The sequence below is a fragment of the Phascolarctos cinereus genome, unplaced genomic scaffold, assembly GCF_003287225.1.
Source record: "Phascolarctos cinereus isolate Bilbo 61053 unplaced genomic scaffold, phaCin_HiC Scaffold_726;HRSCAF=1367, whole genome shotgun sequence".
Classification (NCBI taxonomy): domain Eukaryota; kingdom Metazoa; phylum Chordata; class Mammalia; order Diprotodontia; family Phascolarctidae; genus Phascolarctos; species Phascolarctos cinereus.
In genome coordinates, this window is record NW_027556098.1 from 388,121,314 (window position 1) to 388,144,259 (window position 22,946).

A 22,946-nucleotide genomic window follows, 5' to 3' on the forward strand; every position below is an offset into this window, starting at 1 on the left:
CATGAGTTGTTATGCTGAGGGGGACCTCAGCACACTTGGGTGGACCACTGAATTTATATGAGATCATAGAAAAAGCTACCCAGGATGGGTAGGCATGAATGAATATTATTTCTGAATCATTGAGATCACAGATCCCTTTATATATTATTCATTTGTTGCAGCAGCAGATTCATCTTCATAATTAGGCTTAACTTAGATTATTATTGATGTGTTTGCATTCTGAATGTCCACAGGCATTACTATATTGCTATTGATAATTAACAAAATGGATACTATGCACGCAGATGAATGAAAGTTGGCTATTTATAGCCAGACAGGTGAAATCTTATCACAAAAATATTGTTCTGTGTAACATAACTATTTCCCTGTCCCACAATCTGGGTCATAGTAACATCTCATTTTTCAACTAATCTGGTCATAATGATTTCTTGTTAGTCTATAATCCAACACAACAAAATCTTTTCCTGATCCCTTTCCTGCAGCCTCCATGCCTTTATAACTTAAGTATATGATTGTATGTATTTTGGGTGACAGGAGAGGAAAGCTGGACTGAGCTTTAATAGGAGAAAAGGGCTGCTTCTCCCTTTCACTTTTAACCATCACATCAGGAGTGGGAGAATTGAGGTCTCCAGTGAACATGGGATTTTTGATTATGTTATCATTCAGAAGAGAGTTAAGTTTGATTTTGGTGATGGTGAAAGGAAGAAGTAAGTTTAGAATAAAGAAGTTTTCTAGCAATACAGAAAGGGCCTGGAAGAATACATATACAAGGGGGTGGTTAAAGAGGGAATTCAGAGTAGGATAAAGGAGTATAGATGAGAATAGGCTTGTGCCTACGTGGTAGGGTGTGATTAATGAGAATAGTAGACATTGGGGTATGGGTGAGGCTGAATGGAGGTATAGGTTATGCATAGAAGAGAGTGCTAGGGAACCTGGATGCTGGGATCTTATTATCTAATGGAGGGAGGAGCAGGTAAGCTTTCACACACAAGCAAATGCCCATGCACCAATACATCAAGGCATACATGCATGCAGAACATCCAGGCCTGAGTCAGGTGCTTCACCTGAGAATCTGTCACTCAGCAAACCTCAGTCCTTGCTGGTTGTGTGAATTGGTTGGCTTTTTTGAGCAGGCCATTCTGCTAGAGGAAAAAAGCCCTAAATTTCCAGACTATCACCCTGCATAACAGAGCCCCACCACATAGCAAAGTAGAGCTTGGAGGATGAAAAATGAATGGGGTGTGTGTGTGTGTGTGTATGTGTGTCTTCCCATTTACCCCATAGGGTTCAGAGGACTTAGCATCATAGATTAAGATCAGGAGAGACCACAGAGACTATAAGTCCAACTCCCTTATTTTTTCTGATGAGGAAACTGAGACCCAGGGAACCAAAGGGACTTGTCCAAGGTCACATAGGCAATAAGTCTGGACGTGCGATTTGAACTCAGTCCTCCAGCCCTACAGCTAGTGCTATTTCTGTTTCAGGAATGTGATCTCTAACAATATGGCCATTCTGGGAAGTTTAAAAAAAGAGGATCTGATCTGCATTTTTCTGTAGAATGTGCTTGACTAATTAATTGTTCCTGTAATATTAGAAGGTCATTGAGAGCAAGCACTGTTATCTTCTGTTAACATCATCAACTCTAATAGTTCCATACATATTTAATTGCGAAAAATAAGGAAAGAGTAGCTTGTACTTTGGAGAAGGAGAGAGGGGCTTCTATCTTCCAAAGAAACAGGCCAGATGTTGTGGGTGTCCCATAGAGCTTTCTGCAGCGCATCCTCCTGGTATGTTATAGCTACTCAAGTGTGCCAGTAAGGGAAGGAAGCCACCATCATTTTTTCTTGCTTTCCTCATTTGCTGTCTTTCGAACTCAAAGATGTTACGATTCCTTGGTCTAGGTTCCTCTTCTCCAGGGAAGATAGCAGTTGTCAAAAGGATGGGCAAGATGGCTCACTGGAGGCAGGGAGGAGGAACTGGGATTGCATGTTCGTGCCTGGACAGAGCAGACACTGGGTGTCTTACATAAGACAAGGTGTAAACACTGTTCATAGAGTGAGTCTTGGTAGGCTCTTGCCATTTCTTTGTGAGATCCTCAAAGAGACCATAGTTGGTGGGGGGAGCTGCAACAGAAATCAGGGTCAGGATGTGAAATCATGAATGGAGAATTGGGCCCAACCCCTGGAGGAAGGGAAGAGATAGGAAGGTGTATGCTTGCTTGCTTGTAGTTTTCTCAGATTGGACTGAGACAAACTTGCTGCTATTTAAAAGGAAGGAATTAGGTCTGGGAGGTACTGGAAGGGAAGGAGGGGAAGATAGGGCCAGGCTGGACTCCCCTAGAGTCCCCTCAGAGACTTGAGGACACATGAGCCCAAGGACCTAGGGCCTAGGAGTAGGCAGCCTGACTTCCTGGTGGGAGGAAACATCAATAGCCTGATCTCTTGAATTCAATTCAGCAAACGTTTCAGTGCCTACTGTGTGCAAGGCATTGGGTACTCCTAGCCACTTTCCAGAGATGCATCCATCCTGTTCTTGGCTAAGTTGTAACTATTAGGGAGGAGGAGCTAGTGTGATAAAGGAAGGTCCTTGCATTTCTGTGTAAATTGTCCTAAATCCTAACACACATTAACTGAATGGGAAATGATACTCAGATTGTTCACTGAATTGATTTTCACTGTGGAGAAGCTGGAGAAAGCTGCCCTTGGTTGATCGCTTCATATAGGGGTCAAGTCATTTCCTTAGGCCCAGATACACTTCTAGGAGAAGGCGCTGTGTGATGGATTCACGGGGTGGAGGTGGGTGGAATGTGGCAAATAGAGCCCAGCGTTGGTATAGGAGCATAGATGAGTCCCTGTGGCACCACAAATACTGTGCTTCTAGAGATAGCCAGTCAGCACTGTTCATTGTATAATGCTTGTGAAATGGGGCAAAGGGGCAAAGGGCATCCTGAGAGGAGAGCACAATATACCAGTGCCTCATAATACTGTCCCAGAATCCTTGAATGTTATTTTATTATAAGTGAAGCTATATTATGACTTAGTCAATTTCAGTAACTCCACTGGAGTCCAAGGCTGACCTACCTACACCAAACTGCATGTCACGGTAGGGAGCATTATATCAAGGTTTTAGGGTATTTTGGAACCTGTGGTGATCTGTATAGGGGGAAAAATGGATTGAGAAAGTACCAAGAAGGGGAAAGTCCGACTTCTCTGGCAGCCACACCAATTTCTGCCCATTCCAACTACGGGTTGGTGGCAAGGCAGGGTTGTAGCCATGCCGGTTAAAATGGTCATCATATGTGCTGATCAAATTCCGATGTTTTGGTTCCTCGTGGTGGGTCATCACGTTCTTATATGGCAGGCCCTGGAACGACAGGCATATAAGGCATATCCAGGGATAAGGAATATCGAGACTTTTGGGGGGGGCTAACTGGGGGGCAAGTGATTCTGGAAGGGGAAGGGGAGAAAGTGTGGAGTTAGCAGCAAAATATAGGGATGTTGCCTTTAAGGATCAAACAACTGATGCAGCTTCTCCAACTAATTAGACCCCAAAGCAAGGAAAACTACACATTAATCTAATTGGTTAATTGGTTTCATTATCCAAAGTTTAACCTAGTCACTTGCTAATACCATCAAATAATCATTTTGTTCTTTGGGAAAAAGTTCAATTTTCTTCTTATCTGTAGATTAGACAGTATACTTCTAACACTACTGTCATTTTAGAGGATCAGATTTCATCATTTTGTTTATTTAGTAGCATAAATATACTCTCTCTTGATACATATGCTTTTATAGTTACTCCGACTTAAACATTAAATCTGATCCTAGAAATGTTTATTAAGCTTTATTTACTGTTACAAGTGTTTGCCAATTTTTAAACTCCAAGGACTAGAAGCATTTTTGGAAGTTGAGTCACAGTAAAAAAAAAATCTATGTATATGTGTATATATATGTACGTGTGTATGTGTGTACGTATATATATTTATATACATACATATATATATATTTATATACATACATATATGTATATCTATATCTATATATACATATATGTATTTATACACACACAAATTATGGAGAATTTGAAAATAGTTATAGTTATAAAGTATTTTTTATATGAATAGTTGTAAATTATGGAGAATTTGAAAATAGTTCACCTTCTTACAACAAGGAGGAGGTGAAGCCAAGAACAGATGATGCCTAAGTAACCTTCAGACTGTGCTCAGTAACCTCTTTGCTCCGTTTTACCTCCAAGAATCTGCGAGTCTGTCAAAAAGCTATATCTCTTCTATGGACTCACCTTCAAATATATGGTCTAGAGGAAAATAGGTGGCACAGTGGAAAGAGCACCAGCATTGGAGTCAGGAGGACCTGAGTTCAAATCCAGCCTCACACAGTTGACACTCACTAGCTGTGTGACCCTGGGCAAGTCACTTAACCCCATTGCCTAACTATATACACATATACATACACGCATATACATATGCACACACACATATATGTGTGTGTATGTATGTGTATATATGTGTGTGTATGTGTGTGTATACACACATACACACGCATATACATATGGTCTCAAATTACACTCCAGAACTTGTTTTTCATATGAATGGACTCCATCTCATGAATACCAAGTTAATTTTCAGTTTGGATGTAATTTATGCATGATTAAAATAACAAGCAGGACTGCCAGGTTAAATGGACAGAGGATTAACTTCATTCATGTCTTTGTAAGCTGAAATTCCATCCCTTTTGCTCTATTATGATTTATACAAGTCTATCACAGACTCATACTTCCTTCAGAAGGGTGAAATAGTGAATACCAAGGCTGATGTTTATACCATGTTTTTCAACTCATTAATATGGTAGGAGGTGGACAGATCTCCATAAATTATCTTCTGCCACAAAGGTTTTACAGGCTTCCTCAGCTGGAAACAGGGAGAATGTTTTCTTTGGTAGCAGTTATTTACTGGGAAAAGAAAGCCATATTCTCTTCCTTCCCTGCTTAAGTTAGTGTGTTTCCTAAGAAATCTCTCTTCTCTCTGGGAAAGTGTCACAGAGAAATGGACTGATTTATCATGAGGATAATCTTGATTTTCATGCCCATCCTGATGTCTGGAGAAGACAATAAAGTTTGTGTTTGCTATGGTCTGGAAATGCCAGCTAAGCCCAATATTTCAAACAGAGATTCCATAAATAAGTCACACTACAGTGCTAAAGAGAGAGGATGGTGATGGTGATGAACAGTTAGCCAAGGTCTACATCACTGAGTGCCACCTGACTCTGTATTTAAGGCCAGGGAAAATGAGCTAATTGGGTTTCCCATGGATTAGAGGACAAATGCTAATTAGGCACAATGGTACCTTGTAAGAGTAGGTTAAGAAAGCCTATGGGAAGGGAAGGAAATGTGGACTCCTGACTGGTAAGGGCAAAAGATTCCCACCATCCCCTTGGTTTGGGGGTGGTGGTGATGGTGGCGGAGTTCTGTCAAGAAAAAGGGAAGAATCATTCCTGTCTAATGATGTTGTGTTCTTTTCCATCAGTAATGTTTAAGGTGGAGCTCGGGGCAATATGGGAGATTAATGGCAACAAAAGATCATAAAAGGCCATAGATTTTGCCTGGTTCACTTAAATTCAACAAACATTTATTAAGTTCCTACTATGGTTTAGACAGTCAACTGGGTGCTAGAGATACAAAGATAAAAACAAAATAATCCCTGCCTTCCAGAAGCTTACCTGCTCAAAGGAGTAGGAGGAAGAGGAAATATAACAAATGTAAAAATTATATACAAAAAAAATTTCGGGAGGGAGAAAGTCCTAATAATTGGAAGGATCAGGAAATGTCTCATGTAAGAGGTTGCACGTGAGTTCTGCTGGGAAGGAAACTAAGGATCTTATGAGGTAGAGGCAAAGAGGAAGTGTATTCTAGAAAAGAGTGACCATTGGAACAAAGACATGGAAGCTGGAGAATGGAATGTCGTGTACAGTAAATCTTATAGTCTTTTTATGAAGGGGAGCAATGTAAAATAATACTGGGAAAAGTGTGCATTAGGCATATCAGTTTGGCAGTCTTATGGAGAATGGATTGGAGAGAGAAAAGACCAGAAGCAGGGAGAACTAATTAGGGGGCTGGTTCAGACAAGAATCACAGAATCATGTTAATTCAGACCTTAACAGCTATTGAATCTAACCCATGCCTGGCCAAGTATCCTGAGTATGACATTCATGGCAAATGCTCATCCAGACTCCTGAAGGCCTGCAGCAAGGGGCAGCCTACCACCTCCTAAGGTATCCCGTTCCACTTTTGGATGGCTGTAATTGTACATTTTTTTTTTAATGTCTAGCCTAAATTCACCTCCTTGCAACTTCCTGTTTTTCTTCTTACTTGTGTGCTGTGGGACCAAACAGAACAAGCTTAATGTCTTTCTGTATGAAAACCCATTGGGCAATTGAAGACAACTCAAAGGTCTCTGAATTTTTTCTTCTCTAGCCTTTCCCTCGACTGATCTTGATATGAGGGGAAAGTAAGGCCCTTTGCTCTTTTGGTTAGCCTAACATGACTTGTTCTTACTGGAACCAGGTTGACTTTTTGTCAACACTGCTTCTTTTCCTAAATGTTTACTAAGCATCCCTTTAATAATATGTTGTAGAATTTTTCAGGAACCGCATTCACACTCCCTGGTCTTCAGGCCAAAGGCCTCTTCTCCTTTTTTGAAGATCAGAACATTTGCCCTTCTCTAATCTAACCTCTCATTTGTTCTCAACAGTCCTTCCCGTTAGTGACCCAGCAGGCACGTCCAATGGTGTGTTCAGCATCTGAACTGGAATTATCCAGGCCAGAGGACTTGAATTCATGGAGGGCACGTCAGTGTTCTCTACTAGTACCTTATCTAGACTGGGTATCAACTTTTTGTTCTGTTCTTTCTAGTTTAAAAGTCATCCTTCTTGGATCAAACTTGAAGCAAAAGGAATATTGGGCAGCCTTCCCTTTTCTAAGATGCTGGTTATCATGGTCTCATTCATTTCTTATAACAGTCCTCCCTCTTATTTTAAGCCAGTGCCTAGCACAGAGTGAGTCAGGCAGTAAGCATTTTTTTTTGTCACTAAGTTCTCTTTATTTCAGTGCCTTATATTCAATAGAACCAATGACCTGGGGCTAGAACTTCTGAAATTCTTGAGAGTTGAAAATGAAAAGTTTATTGATTTCAGCTGTAGATTCAATGTTAGTGAAAATCTTTTTTTTAAAATATGAATTTATTTATTTGTAGTTTTCAACATTCATTTCCACAAGTTTTTGAGTTCCAAATTTTCACCCCGTCTCACCCTCCCTCCACCCCAAGATGGCATGCATTCTGAATATCCCTTCCCCTAGTCTGTCCTCTTTTCTTTCTCTCCCCCCTTCTCTTATCCCCTTCCCCTTCTATTTTCCGGTAGGGCAGGATAGACTTCTGTACCGCATTTCCTCTATTTCTTATTTCCCGATAGCATGTGAAAACTCTTTTTTTTAAACATATGTTTTTAAAACTTTAGGTTTCATATTTTCTCTCTTCCTCCCTCCCCACCCACCCTCATTGAAAAGGCAAGCAACTCAATATAGGTTGTACATGTGCAGTTATGCAAAACACTTCCATAGCAGATATGTTGTGAAAAACTAACTCTATTTCCCTTAATCCTATTCTGCCCTCCCATTTATTCTATTCTTTCTTTTGACCCTGTTCCTCCTCACCAGTATTTACTTCTGATTACACCCTTTTCCAATCTGCCCTCCTCTCTATCATCCCCCTGCTCTCTTGTCCCCCTTCTCCTCCTATTTTCTTGTAGGGTAAGACAAACTTCCATACCCAATTGAATGTGTATGTTATTCCTTCCTTAAGCCAAATCCTATGAGAATAAGATTTACTCATTCCCTCTCACCTTCCCCTGCTTCCCTTCCACTGTAAGAGACTTTTCTTTTCTGTTTTTTCTTTGTGAGATAATTTACCCCATTCTACCTCTCCCTTTCTTCTTCTCCGAGTATAATCCTCCCTCATCCCTTAATTTTATTCTCCAGATATGACCCCTTAATCTTCAACTCACCCTGTGCCATTTATCTATCTATCTATCTATCTATCTATCTATCTATCTATCTATCTGTCTGTCTGTCTATCTACATACATATAATTTTTTTCCTCCAACTACCCTAATACTGACAAAGGTCTCATGAGTCATAAATATCATCTTTCCATGCAGGAATGTAAACAGTTCAATCTTAATAAGTCTCTTATGATTTCTCTTTCCTGTTTACCTCTTCATGTTCTACTTGAGTCCTGTATTTGAAAGTCACATTTTCTATTCAGCTCTGGTCTTTTCATCAGGAATGCTTGAAAGTCCTCTATTTCACTGAATGACCATTTTGTCCCCTGAAGGATTATACTCAGTTTTGCTGGGTAGGTGATTCTTGGTTGTAATCCTATCTCCTTTGCCCTCTGGAATATTATATTCCATGCCCCTGCGGTCCTTTAATGTAGAAGCTGCTAAATCTTGTGTTATCCTGATTGTGTTTCCACAGTACTTGAACTGTTTCCTTCTGGCAACTTGTAAGATTTTCTCCTTGACCTGGGAACTCTGGAATTTGGCTATAATATTCCTAGGAGTTTTCCTTTGGGGACCTCTTTCAGGGGCAGATCTGTGGATTCTTTCAATTTCTATTTTGCCCTCTGGTTCTACTATATCAGGGCAGTTTTCATTGATAATTTCTTGAAAAATGAAGTCTAGGCTCTTTTTTGATCATGGCTTTCAGATAGTCCAATAATTTTTAAATTCTCTCTCCTGGATCTATTTTCCAGGTCAGTTGTTTTTCCAATGAGATATTTCACACTGTTTTCTAATTTTTCATTCTTTTGGATTTGTTTTACAGTGTCTTGATTTCTCATAAAGTCACTAGCTTCCAATTGCTCTATTCTAATTTTTAAGGAAGTATTTTCTTCAGTAGTCTTTTGGACTTCTTTTTCCATTTAGCCAGTTTTTCTTTTTAGGGCGTTTTTCTCCTCATTGGCTTTTTGGACCTCTTTTACCATTTGGGTTAGGCTATTTTTTAAGGTGTTATTTTCTTCAGTATTTTTTTGGATCTCCTTTAGCAAGCTGTTGACTTGTTTTTCATGATTTTCTTGCATCACTCTCATTTCTCCTCCCAGTTTTTCCACTGCTTCCCTTACTTGCTTCTCAAAATCCCTTTTGAGCTCTTCCAAGGCCTGGGACTGATTCATATTTTTCTTGGAGGCTTTGGACGTAGGAGCTTTGACTTTGTTGTCTTCTTCTGGTTGTATATTTTTGATCTTTGTCACCAAAGTAAGATAATATAGTCTGACTCTTTTTGTGCTGCTTGCTCATGATCCTGGCCAATTACTGGAGTTTTAAACTCTTTGTTAAGGTAAGAGTCTGCTTCCAGTGTGGACAATGTGCTGTCCCAATTTTCAGGGGTTTGTGTATCTGTTTTCAGAGATACTTGTAGGTACCTGTAAATTTTCAGTTCTCACAAGGTGGTATAATAAGGGGCGAGGGGTTTACTCCTTTCCTGGCCTGTGACTACAAGTATTCCTTTCTGTCCTGTAACTGTGAGGAAGGGTTCCTCTCCACAGCCACTACAAGCTCCATCACGCCAGCATTCCTCCTAACCCCAGCACCGCTGCCCAGAACTGTGACCCAGATCCACACACAGGCAAAGCAAGAGATTCCTGCCTCAGCACTCTCAAAGAGATCCCTGCAATCCCTCTCTGATCAGCCACTGGATTCCCCCTCAGTCTGTGGGCCGGAAGCTCAGGAAGCAGCTGTCCCCCCCCCCCCCACAGGACCACGCTCTTGGGGAATGGAGCTGAAACCCCGCCTTCCTCTCTGAGCACCGCAGAAACAGACTTTTCCCACTGACCTTCTAAGTCGTCTTTGGCATTTGTCGGTTAAGGAGTCTGGAAACCACCATAGGTGCCCGCGATTCAGTCCTCTGAGGCTTGCTCCAGGTTTGCTGCGGCCTGCGTGCCCACACTGCGCTGCACTGTGCTGCCAGCCCGGCGTGATACACCTTTCTGATCAATCATTCAGGTTGTCTTGGGCTGGAAATTTGTGTCACTCTGTCTTTTTGTGGGTTCTGCTGCTTCAGAATTTGTTTAGAGACACTTTTTATGAGTATTTGGAGGGGTTTCGGGGAGAGCTCAAGCAAGTCACTGCTTTCACTCCGCCATCTTGGCTCTGCCCCCCCAATATGCATTTATTAAATGGCTACTACAAGCCAGGCACTGTGCTAAACCATGGGGATACAAAAAGAGGCAAAAGACAGCCCTGCTGTCAAGGAGCTCACAGTCTAACGAGGGAGACAGCAAGCAAACAGGTAAGTCCAAACAAGCCATATATAGGATGAATAGAGAAAGATTAACAAAGGGAAGGCACTAGAATTAAGTGGAGGTGGGAGAGGCTGGAACAAAACACAAACATGAGATGTATATAGAAAAAAATCCAAAGTAACTCCATGATGCCAAGGACAATGATTTATCTCAAGTTTATATGTCTTTTAGCTCAGGGTGATGCACAGGAGAGACCCTTAACAGAGTATGAATATGTGAATTAATTACAAGAGAACATTTTGAATTAATTACGTTCAAGTGGGTTTCAAGAGAATAGTTGCTTTACTGTTTTTAACTGATAACATTTTGTTTCTTTCACCTCATTTTGAAGATATAATTGGAACCATAGTTAGTCGATTAGTTTTGGACTGTGTGTCGCAGTGTTTCTCAAACTGCAGTTCGGTGAACTCTGATGTTCTGTATTATGCTAATAGGTATCCTTTGAGAGCTTTTCAATTTCAGAAATATATTCCCCTCTAAAATATTGAGTATGAAATGATGTATGTTTCCAAAGGAGTAGAGTAAGTAAAAATGGCAACTTGCCTTTGTGCTTTTTGAGGCATTTATATGGAGGACTCTAGAGGTTGTTTTTTTTTCTTTTTTTGGCTAGGCAATGGGGTTAAGTGACTTTCCCAGGGTCACATAGCTAGTAAGTGTCAAGTGTCTAAGGTCAGATTTGAACTCAGTTCCTCCTGAGTCCAGGGCCTGTGCTGTATCTACTGTGTCACCTACGTGCCCCCTTTTATAGTTTGTTTTGACAGATTAAAAGGATGAAAGAAGACACATTTGAAAAGGAATATGCAAGTGCCCCTTTGCAGTGTTGTTTGGAAATGGGTGGTCCAGATATAGAGTGAAATATATAAGGGTGTGTGTAGGATCTTGAGGATAGAGTCAAGTTGAGAGAGGATGTAGGGAGTGAAATGTGAAAAGTATGAGATGTGAGAAAAGTGCATATTACTTCCTGTACACCATTCTGCTGATGGGCTAGGAGTCAAGGAAGACCTGAGTCCAAATCCAGCCTTAGATACTACCTGTGTGACTTTGATTTGAGCAAGTCACTTCACTTCTATTTGTTTCCGTTTCCTCAACTGTAAAACAAGCATAAGAACTGCACCTACCTCCCAGGTTACTGTAAGGATCAAATGAGACATTTATAAAACAGCCCTTAGCCCAGTGCCTGACACATAGTCGGTGCCTTATAAATGCTAGCTATAGATGATGATGATGATGATGATGATGATGATTGATGACCCTCTTCTACTATTGCTCACCGATAGCATGTGTCATGGGGCACAGGAGTAGGGGCAAGTTTCAGCAACTGCTAAAAGGTGAAAAGGTGTGACCAGTTGGGAGTCTGCTCATCGTTGAATAGAAGGCACTCCTCCTCTTCCCAGAGGCAGGGGAGATCAGGAGACAAGCACAGCATGGAAGAGATGGGAGGCATGAGGTAAGCTGGGAAGCCCTGCTTCCCTCCTCTTCCGAATGAAGCTTGGAGATTAGGCAGGAGGGGGTGCAGCAGGAGACGGAAGTGGACCCTGCCCAGCAGATGAGCAGGTGTGAGGGTGCTCATCACAGAATGGAAGGTGCCACTGCTTTTCTCAGAGGAGCCTGGACTCTGGGCTGGAGACAGGTGGTGGAGGAGAGGGAATGCCCATGGTCATATGGTCAGATGGGCAGCGCTCTTTCTGATGACAGCTCAGCTGACACGGAGGGAAATTCTGGTTTGAGAGGCAGAGGACCCGCCTTTAAGTCCTCCGCCGACTTTTACCACTGGTCTGACCATGAGTAGATCGCTTCACTTCTCTCGGGGTCATAGTTTCCTCATCTCTAAACTGAGGGAGTTGGACACAATCCCCACAAAGAGTCCTGCTAGCTCTAAATAATTTGATTTCAGACTAATTTCATAATATCAAAGGCATCATCTGTTTCTTCTTCCTATCCCTATTTCTCTGTCATCCTCTTGAAGTTTGTTTTTCTTTGACAGTTACTTCCTCTTCATTGACCTACCCACCAAAACTCTGAGATCATATGTCTTTGTAGGATCCTAGGGCAAGGAAAATTCTGGAGGGCTTACCTCATTTGTCTCTGTATTTTCAGGCAGAAACATTTTGAAGTCAGCCAGCACATGGGTGAGAATTTAGTTTTTGCAAGAGGCACTGAGACAAAGATCCCTTCATCCTAACCCAGTTGGGTTTTTAGGAAAGAGGAGAAATGTATTGGAGTACTGTAGGAAGAGTCAACAGATGTGACCCCTGTGCTGCCACTGAACCTCGCTGTGACGTTGGGGAATCATTGCCCTTCCCTGAGCTTCGGTCGACATAAAAAGAGAGAATCAGAACGCTTACTCGTGACTTGTGGTCAGACAGTGTTGCTGGTCTGACCCACCAGCCTTCTCAGTCTTACTTTTCTTTGCTGGGCAGTGGTCCCTGTGTACAACCCCTCATCTCTGAGCTTTGCTTTTGCACAGGCATGGAATTTGCCCCATGCATGGAAGGCACTCTGTCCCTCCTCACCCCTGGGAATTCCTCACCTCCTCCAGAGCTCAGTTCCAGCAACATCTTTTATATGAGGCCTCTCATTTGCCCCCCCGCTGTTAGTCCCTCTCTTGTCCATTACTTTGATTTGTTTTACACTTCCTCATACATGTACATGTTTTCCCTATAGAATGTAAGCTTCTTACAGTCTGTAGAATAGGGCAGAGATGGTTTCATTTTTCTGTTTGTATCCTCAATACCTAGCATAGGATCTACCCAGAGAGGTGCTTAATAAATGTTTATTGCACTTACTGGCTGCTGAACACTGAACTGGGCCCTGGATGAAATACACAGTTAGATAAGGCACAGCCAGGCTGTGCTTTCATGGAGCACACAGTCTCATGAACTGAAATGCTAACTTTTGCTTTTCCAATGATGAACTGCATTTGTATAGCACTTGACATAATTCATAAGTTCCTTTTAGACATATTTTCATTATACTCTTAAATGGTAATTTTTAGTGTTTTGAAATTTTTCTGGTGAGGACTCTGTCTGCCTAGGTCTAACCAGAGGTGGGGAACCTGCAGCCTCAAGGCCAGATGTGGCCCTCTAGGTCCTGAAGTGCAGCCCTTTGACTGAATCTAAACTTCACAGAACCAATCCTTTTAGTAAGTTTGGATTCGGTCAAAGGGCTAACTTGAGGACCTGAAGGGCCACGTGTGGCCTTGAGATTGCAGTTTCCCAACCCCTGGAAGAAAGCCGTTACCAAGGTCTTAGACATGTGATAGAGAGGAAAGAGCACCAGCTTTGGAGTCAGAGACCTCAGGTTCAAACCCTACCTATAATGCTTACTATTGGTGTGACACTGGGCTAAGGCACCGAAGTTCCCTGAACCTCAGTGAGGGTGTTGGACGAAATGCCTGCTGAGGTGCCTTCCAGCTGTGATCCTGTGATTGAAGCAGCAGAGCTGGGCAATCTCAGCTCCTGGGGTTACACATCCAGTGTCCTTTTCACTGCACTGCATTGATGACCTTGGGTTTATCCACTTTAAATCTTACAGAGCACTTTCTCAAAACCCTGTGAAGTAATACTATTATACCCATTTCCCAGAGGAAGAAATTGAAACTGAGAGATCAGATGTCTTGCCTAAAGCTAGGGAAGGGAAGGGAAGGGAAGCCCTAAGCTAGTAATGATGTTTATGTCTTCAGTAAACAGTGTTTTGATGGTAGACAGACTTTGAAGCTCAAAGTTATTATTGCCACTTGTTTACAATCATGAGTTTCTATAATCATGGACCAACCATCTGAATTCTTTGTCAGGCTGAGTGATGTTGGAGCAGTTTCCTGCTGTTAGTGTGGACTTTATTGAGGGGGGCATCTGGTGTAACTGAAAGAGGGCTGTACTTGGAATGAGCAAGTGTGGGTCCTTACTCATCTATTGCTAGAACTATGTGGAATAATCTAATCCTTCTTCTCCATAAGAGCCCTTCCAACATCTGAATACATCTTTTCTTTTAAGAACCCACATAGGTCCCAGATCCTGAAGTTTTGGAAACAATCTCCCCACTGCTGAATTTTTCTTTTTTCTTTTTTTCTTTTTCAGCAATTGGGATTAAGTGACTTGCCCAGGGTCACACAGCTAATAAGTGTCAAGTGTTTGGTCTGAGGGCAAATTTGAACTCAGGTCCTCCCTACTTCAGGGCTGGTGTGCTTTCCACTGCGCCACCTAGCTGCCCCTCTGAATTTTTCATAGTACTTCATATACGCATCTTCTTTCCACTCATTCTTATTTGTATTATAGTTATCTGTATATATGTCATATCTCCTCTGATTATAAACTCCTAGAATTCGGCATTTTATCTTTGTATCTCCTGCTTCTTGGAGAGAACCTTGAACATACTTGGTGCCCAACAAATGTTGAAATGGATTCATTCATTCCCCATTTTACACTCTAGGAAATAGATTTTTAGGTGACTTGACCAAGGTCACTCATAAGTTAGTGTTAAAACCAGGATTCAAAATCTGGTTTTCTGTCTTAAAATGCAATGCTCTTTTCATGAGAACACCTGTCACATTAAAGTAGAAGGGACCTTCTGTGGAGTAGAGAGTTAGACTAGATGAACATTTAAATTCCATCCAACTCTAAATTGTGTTATTGTATTGTTTTATGAATATATTTTTTGATCACTTATCAGTCTGAAATTCTTTGATTCTAATAACTAGCTCCTAATGCCTAACTATAGTGTTAATATTTTAGTCTTTTTCCAATATGTTAAATATGAAACTTTATAGGATATTAGCTTATCAATGTCCCTTTTGAAATGATACTAAGGCAGCAAAGTGGCAAAGTGGATACAGCTCTGGACCTGGAGTCAGGAAGACTTACCTTCCTGAGTTCAAATCCAGCCTCAGCCACTTACTGGCTCTGTGACCCTGGGCAAGTCACTTAACCCTGTTTGCCTCAGTTTCCTCATCTGGAAAATTAACTGGAGAAGGAAATGACAAACCACTTTAGTATCTCTGTCAAGAAAACCCCAAATGGGGTCACAATGAATCAGATATGACTGAACAACAACAAAAATGAACTTATATTGCCCTTGAAGGTTTATAAAGAGGCTTTCATGTATCATATTATATAAATAATTTATGTTTTGTTCCTTTGCATGAAATATACCTGAAAGAAGGGACCTGAATAAGATGGAGAGCATGCAGAGAGCGGTAGCCAAGATGGCTTTTAGCTCATGTTCTATGAGGTTTGCTTAAGGGAAATGGATAATATTTAGACCACAGAACACAAGACTTAGGGGAACAGGCTAACTTGTCTTCAGATATTTAAAGAGTTAGAAGAAGGAATTTTTGTCCAAATAATTTTGCCCCCCCAAAAAAATCCAGTGTTTTTCTGTGTGTATTAGGGATCTAGGCCTGTAGCTTATGTCCCTTGACTGCCCAGAACCCTGGGACATGGTTAAATTGCCACTCCTCTTACCTCAATTCTTCTCATATTATACCATCTTGTTATATGATCTGCTTTGTGATCTGGGAATTGGACAAAATCCTTTTGGCAGGTGCTCTGGAAACTTAGTTTTGAAGTTTGGGTGAACTGAAAGAGACCAGAACATTTGTTCAGAATCTGTGATCTCCTTCCTCTGACACTTCCTTGTGACAAACACCAAAAGCTGCCATGATAGCGGGCATCCTGTGGCATGCCCAGAATCCAGGTTGCATCCTGCTCTTCTATTAGTGTTATAAATTGATGTAAATCAGGAGGTCCAAGGACACATAAAACACAAAGCAGAAGATGCTAACATTTGACCAGGTTTCACCGTCTGTTCTTTTTCTTTCTTCTCCTCTCTTCTTTTTTAAAAAACATAAAACAAACAAAAAAAACCCCCTCCTTTCTTTTTAAAAAATTTAAATAGTATTTTATTCCCCCCCAATTACATATCAATAAAATTTTTAGCATTCATTTTTACACAATTTTGAGTTCTGAATTTTTCTCCCTCCCTCCCCTCCCCTTTTCTGAAAATAGTAGGCAGGTTAATGTAGTTTATATATGTGCTATCATGTAAAACATATTTCAATGTTTGTCACAGTTGTGGAAGAAGAAACAGATCACAAGCAAATAAAACCATGAGAAAGAATAAAGTAAGTGAAAAAAATATGCTTCTGTCTGCATTCTGAGTCCATCAGCTCTTCATCTGGATGTGGATGGCCTTTTCCTTGATGAGTCCTTTGTGCTTGTCTTGGATTGTTGTGTTGCTGGGAAGAGCTGAGTCTTTCATAGCTGATCATCACAAGATGTTGCAGAGACTGTGTACAATGTTTTCTGGATTCTTCTTATTTCACTTTGCCTCAGTTTGTACAAGTCTCTCAAGATTTTTCTGAAATCTGTCTGTTCATTATTTCTTCTTGCACAGTTGTAATCATTCATATACCACAGCTTGTTCAGCCATTCCCCAACTGATGGACATTCCCTCATTTTCCACTATTTTGCCACTATGAAAAGGGCTGCTATAAATATTTTTGCACAGGTATCTCCTTTTCCCTTTTTTATGATCTCTTTGGGATATAGACCTAGTAGTGGTATTACTGGATCAAAGGGTATGTGCAGTTTGGTTGCCCAAATTGCTCTCCAGAGTGGTTGGATCAGTTCACACCTCCTCCTACAGTGCATTAGTGTCCCAATTTTCTCACATCTTCTCCAACATTTATCTTGTTCATTTTTTGTCGTATTAGCCAATCTTATTGATGTGAGGTGGTACCTCAGAGATTTAATTTGCATTTCTCTAATCAAAAGTGATTTAGAGCCCTTCTTCATATGCCTAAGATAGCTTTGATTTCTTTATCTGAAAATTTCCTGTTCATATCCTTTGACCATTTATCAATTGGGGAATGACTTGTATTCTCATAAGTTTGACTTAATCCTCTATATATTTGAGAAAGGAGGCCTTTATCAGAGACACTTGCTGTAAAGATTGTTTCCCCAGTTTTCTACTTTCCTTAGTTGCATTGGTTTTGTTTGTACAAAAACTTTTCAATTTAATATGATCAAAGTTATTTATTCTGCATTTCATAATACTCTCGGTCTCTTTTTTAGTTATGAATTCTTTCCCTCCCCATAGATCTGACAGGTAGACTGTTCCTTGCTCCTCTAATTTGATTGCTTCATTGTCTGTGGTACCTTTAGCAAGATGTAGTTGCCTTCTTTATCTCCTTTAATTAGGTCTGTTTTTGCTTTTATTTTATCTAAGATCGGGATTGCTACCCCTGATCTTTTTTTTAACTTCAACTGAAGCACAATAGATTCTGCTCCAGCCCCTTACCTTCACTCTGTGTGTGTGTCTCTCTGCTTCAAGTGTGTTGCTTGTAAACAACATGTTGTAGGATTCTGGTTTTTTAGCTACTCTGGTATCCACTTCTATTTAATGGAAGAGTTCATCCCATCCACATTCATGTTTATGCTTGTTACCTGTGTGTTTCTCTCTATTCTATTCTTCCTGCTGTTTATCTTCTCTCTCCTTTCACCCTTTCCAATCTCACCAGTGTTTTGCTTCTGTCTACCACTTCCCCTCATCTGCCCTTCCATATGTCAGTCTCCCCTCCTCTCCCCGACACTTTACTTATTCCCCTCCAATTTTTTGTGGGGTAAGATAGATTTCTATATTCAACAGATTGTGTTGATGAGAGTAAAGTTCAAGCAGTGCCCATTGTCCACCCTCAAATCTTCCCCTCCACTATAAAAAGTTTTTCTTGCCTCTTCATGTGAGGTAATTTGCCCAATTCTACCTCTCCCTTCTGCATCTTTTGTATTCCTCTTTTTCATCTCTCAATTTTTTTGTCATTCCTTCAAATTCACCTGATACCTGTATCGTCTGTCTATGTATACTCATCATAGCTGTACTGTTAGATATAAAATTTTCAAGAATTACAAGTATTATTTTATTGTGTAGGAATGTAAACAGTTTAGTTCTATTGAATCCCCTATGTTTTCTTTTCCCTTTTTACCTGTTTTTATGCTTCTTTTGGGTCTTGATATTGGAGGTCAAATTTTTGTTTAGTTCTGGTTTTCTCTTTGTTTAGTTCTGTTTTTCTCCTTATGAAAGCTTGAAATCCTTCTTTTTCATTGAATGACCATTTTTTCCCTTGACGCATTATGCTTAATTTTCTGGGTAAGTGATTCTTTATTGTAGTCTTAGCTTCTTTGCCTTCTGGAATATCATGTTCCATGACTTCTGATCCTTTAATGTCATAGCTGCCAGGTCCTGTGTGATCCTGATTGTGACTTCCCAATATTTGAGTTGTTGTTTTTATTTTTCTGGACACATGTAATATTTTTTCCTTGCCCTGATAGTTCTGAAATTTGGCTATAATTTTCTTTTGGGTTGTCTTTCCTGAGGTGATTGGTGGATTCTTTCAATGCCTATTTTGCCCTCTGGTTCCAGGACATCAAGGCAGTTTTCCTTGGTAATTTCTTGAAAGATGCTGTCCAAGACTTTTTTTGTTTGTTTGTTTTTTACTATGGCTTTCAGTTAGTCCAATGATTCTGATGTTATCCCTCCTGGATCTATTTTCCAGATCACTTTTTCCCCATGACATATTTTGCATTTTCTTCAATTTTTTCATTCTTTTGAATTTGACTGATTCTTAGGGTTTTGTAGAGTCATTAGCTTCCGCTTACTGAATTCTGACTTTGAAAGTGTTGTTTTCCTCAATTAGCTTTTGTGTCTTTCTTTCCCATTTGTGCAGTTCTATTTTTTAAGGAGCTGTTTTCTTCAGTGGATTTTTGTATCCCCTTTTACATTTGGCCAGTTCTGCTTTTTAAACAGTTTTCCAAGCTGTTGACTCTTTTTTCCCTAATTCTCTTGCATCATTCTCATTTCTTTTCCCAATTTTTCTTCTATATCTCTTATAAGATTTTAAGCTACTTTCTGAGCTCTTCCATGAGGTCTTTTTAGGCTTGAGACCACTTCCCATTTTTCTTTGAGGTTTTGTCCACAGAGATGTTTTGACATTGTTGTCTTTTTCTGAGTTTGTGTCTTGGTCTTCCCTGTTACCATAATAACTTTCTATGATGAGATTCTTTTTTTTTTTTTGTTTTCTGGTCATCTTTTTTTTTTTAACCTTTTTCCTTTCTTTTAAATTTGAGCTCTGCCCCTAGTGCAGGGGCATTGTCTCAGGCTTCTTGCTCTAGTGGCTGCAGGCCCTGGTTGTTTGCCTGGTGCTGCACTGATGTTGGGCCAAGGCTCCCAGGCAACCCTCATGTCTGGTGTTGTGCTGAGGGCATGGGGTAGGGGTGGTTAGTGCCGCTAGAGGCCATTGGGGTCTGGCAACTTAGCTGGTGCTGAGCTGGGGTTCTAGTGGTGGTGTCTGGTGTGTACTGATGCCAGGTGTTGTGTTTCCGTGTTTCCCCTGTGGCTACACTGAACCACGTGGTGGTCAGGCCTCTGGAGGCTGCCTGTTGGCCTGTGGCTTTGCTGCAGTGCGGCAGGGTGGTGCTGACTGTCTGCTGCTTGTTTGCTTAGGCACAGGTAGGGTAGGCCTCCACCTGTTTGCTTGGGGCTGTGCTGAAGCAGGTGGCGGTTCTTGGAGCTAGAGTCTGCTGCTTCCCCTGGCTATGCTAAGGCAAGTGGAGGGTCCTGGTATTGGAGTTTGCCTGCTCCTCCATGCTGGGGCTCAGGATCTCCTGCTGGTTTGCTGAGTTGGGGCTTGCTACTGGCTTGCTGGGACACTTCCCGTCCTGGCCTGTACTCCCCTTTTACCGAAGTGAGATGGACTTTTCTTGCTGATCCTTCAGGTTTCTTGGACTAAAAGATTGCTTCACCTCATCTTTTTGCTTGTTCTGCTGTTCCAGGATTTCTTTTGGGGCTCTATTTTATGGTTGTTTGGAGGTAAATATGGAAGAATTGCAGCTGTTTACTGCTCACTCAGACATCTTGGCTCCTGGAACCAGAGTACAGGGATTCCATTTCCAAAAACTTCCTTTCTTTTTACTCATTTACTCCTCTCCTGCACAGACCTTAGGCCTCCTAGGGGCATCCTTGGCCATTGTTTAGGCTTGCTGGTCATCTGTAGACTCCTCTTGAAGGGTTATATTCATTTTCCAGTCAAATGTTTCCCTTTGTTCCTGGTTCTTGTGAACCCATGCACACTGAGCTCCTCCAAATAATCTGCAGATGCCTCTGTAGCAAAAGGTAATCTAGGTTTTCAGAACTTTGGCATCAGCTCAGATTAGCTCTTTGACTGTTCATACTTTTATTTCTCATCTTTTTTTTTCACAGAACATTTGCCTCCCCACAACTTATCTGTATCTGTTACAAGGGACACCACCTTCTTCTCAGTCATCCAGAGGGTCAGCTTCATGGCATTGAAGTCATTTTTGGCTCCTTTCCTTTCCCTCACTTCACTCATTAGTTGACAAGTCTTGTCATTTTCCCTGTATACATCTCACATTTGTCCTCTCCTTTCAACCTCCATTACAATTATTCTTGTTCAGCTCCTTTTTTTCTACTTATCCAACTGTTGTAATAACCTTCTAACCAGTCTTCCTTGGTTCAGTCTACCTCTACTGCCATATATCCCTCACACCACTGTTTGTGTAATTTTTCTTACTCACTACAGTGAGTGGTGCAGTGGAAAATGTACTGGCTTTAGAGCCAGAGGCCATGAACTCTGATGATTATTGCCTTTGTGGCGTTGGGCAAATCCACTAACCTCTCTGGCCTCAGTTTCTTCATCTGTCAAACAAGGTGGCTGGGCCAGGTGGTCTCTGGGAGCCTTTCCACATCTAGAGTTCTGATCCTATAAACATGTTGTTCCTCTGCTCCAGAACGTTTTGTGGTTCTCCATTCTTTATCAAGTGAAGTTGAAACAGCTTGTTCCTGGCATTGAGTGCCTTGCACATAAGAACAGGGACTGGATCTGTGATTTCACCGCTGTGAGGAACTGCCTGGGGAGGAAACCCTCTCTATAAAGCACGTTAGCACCTTCTGTGCAATTTTGAAACTTAGCCCTGAGAGTGATCTGTCTAGGGTCACACAATCAGAATAGATAAGAAGAAGGACCTGGGGCCAAGTCTTCCTGGTTTTGAGGCTGACTGTCCATCCTGTATGTCAGTGCTGCCTCTCACTGACTAACACACAGCAAGCACTTAAAAGTTCAGTTTCAGCCTTCCCCCACTCCCATCACCACACTGACCTCCTGTCTTTTCAACTTCAGTAACTTTTGTCTTTAGCCTACTTTAGACCCTCTTGCCCTCCGGATTTCCACTGAGTTCAGTGGAAACTACTCCAGGTGCCAGAGTTCCTAATTAAAACTCAACCTCAAGAATAACATAAGGTCTCTGATTTCTTCTTTTTGTCTGTAGGGACAGACATCATACCTTGAATTCTCACCCTTAATCCCACCCTGCCCACCTTTGTCTCCACCTTCACTTAGCTCCTTACCTTTCTTCTCTCTTCTGCCCAGTTTCCAATGAGCACTCTAGTTGAAAACGTTGGCTCAATTCTCCAACTGGGAGTAGACCATGATTGTGGGGATGCTGGAAGCATAGTAACAATTTGTAGCAAGTTTCCCAGACCCTGAGATCTGGGACAAAGTTAGCAACAGCATTAAACTGTACCACTTTCTTTTAATATCTGTGATGGCACCTAAGAGATTTCCTGTGGTTTTATTTTTTTCCACTTTCTTTCCTAAGAAGGGACCATGGATTAAAAATTCCCTGTGGTACCACTTCCTCTTTTAGAGGGAGAATCAAAAGTGGTATTACTTCTCTATTGTTTACTGTCTCCATGGCGACAGACTCTGACTATAGCTGAGTTGAACAAGAGAACTGCTGATTCCACTGGAGCAAACTAGGAGCTTGTTTCAATCTCCCTCCAGAATACAAGGCTCAGAAGGCCTGATTTCTGTATTGTAATGCTCATAACCATAAAAACCTCCTTGTTGAAGTGTATGGCTAGTGAAGATCTAAGATTATTGTAATGGATTCTATTAAAACTCTTCTTTGCCAGTTTGTCCTAGTTCTGAAATCCTAGGCTCTGCCCTTACCCTAAAGGTGTGCAAATAAAAGTCTTATCATGTGGTTTATTGGATAGAGTGCTGGAGCTGGAGTCAGAGGGACCTGAGTTAAAAGTCTACCTCCAGCATTTAGTAGCTTCCTGGCCATGAGCAAGTCACAGGTTTTTTTGGGTCTCACTTTTCCTCCTCTGAAAAATGGAGGCAATAATACTAGTAGCATCTGTTTTACAGGATTGTTATAAAGTTCAAATTATACGATGTATGCAAAGAGTTTTCAGGGCTATATAAATGTTGTCGGGTTAATCAGGGGAACTCTTGATTTGCTGAACCAGGGCACCCTCCATAGAGCTGGACTTTTCACTCTCTGGCTTTTTGTGGAGGGACCTGCACCTTGCTGAGTTGACACAGCAACTTATGATTAGGTCTTGGTGATTGGGGGATGTCTTAGAGGTGATTGGTGACTGAGCATCAGAGAGGATGGACTTTTATTTAGGAAGTCTAGAGAAGAGCTGAGGAAATTATTCTGCCCTTCCCTTTTGGGCTATTCTCCCTTAGCAATTCTTCTTCTCTTCCTTACACTTCCAG

The 22,946-nt window shown here is 41.2% G+C and overlaps 1 protein-coding gene across 1 annotated transcript; it reads right to left on the bottom strand.

Moving 5' to 3' along the window:
• Positions 1–1,596: 1,596 nt before the first annotated feature.
• Positions 1,597–22,114, bottom strand: LOC110197934 (cilia- and flagella-associated protein 107-like). Its single transcript, XM_020972003.2, has 4 exons — positions 21,788–22,114; positions 15,832–15,945; positions 3,186–3,363; positions 1,597–2,123 (listed from the first exon to the last, which is right to left on the bottom strand). The coding sequence occupies exons 1-4, from the start codon at positions 21,890–21,892 to the stop codon at positions 1,954–1,956; spliced, it is 567 nt and encodes a 188-aa protein (XP_020827662.1). The 5' UTR covers positions 21,893–22,114; the 3' UTR covers positions 1,597–1,953.
• Between the last annotated feature and the right edge of the window lie 832 nt (positions 22,115–22,946).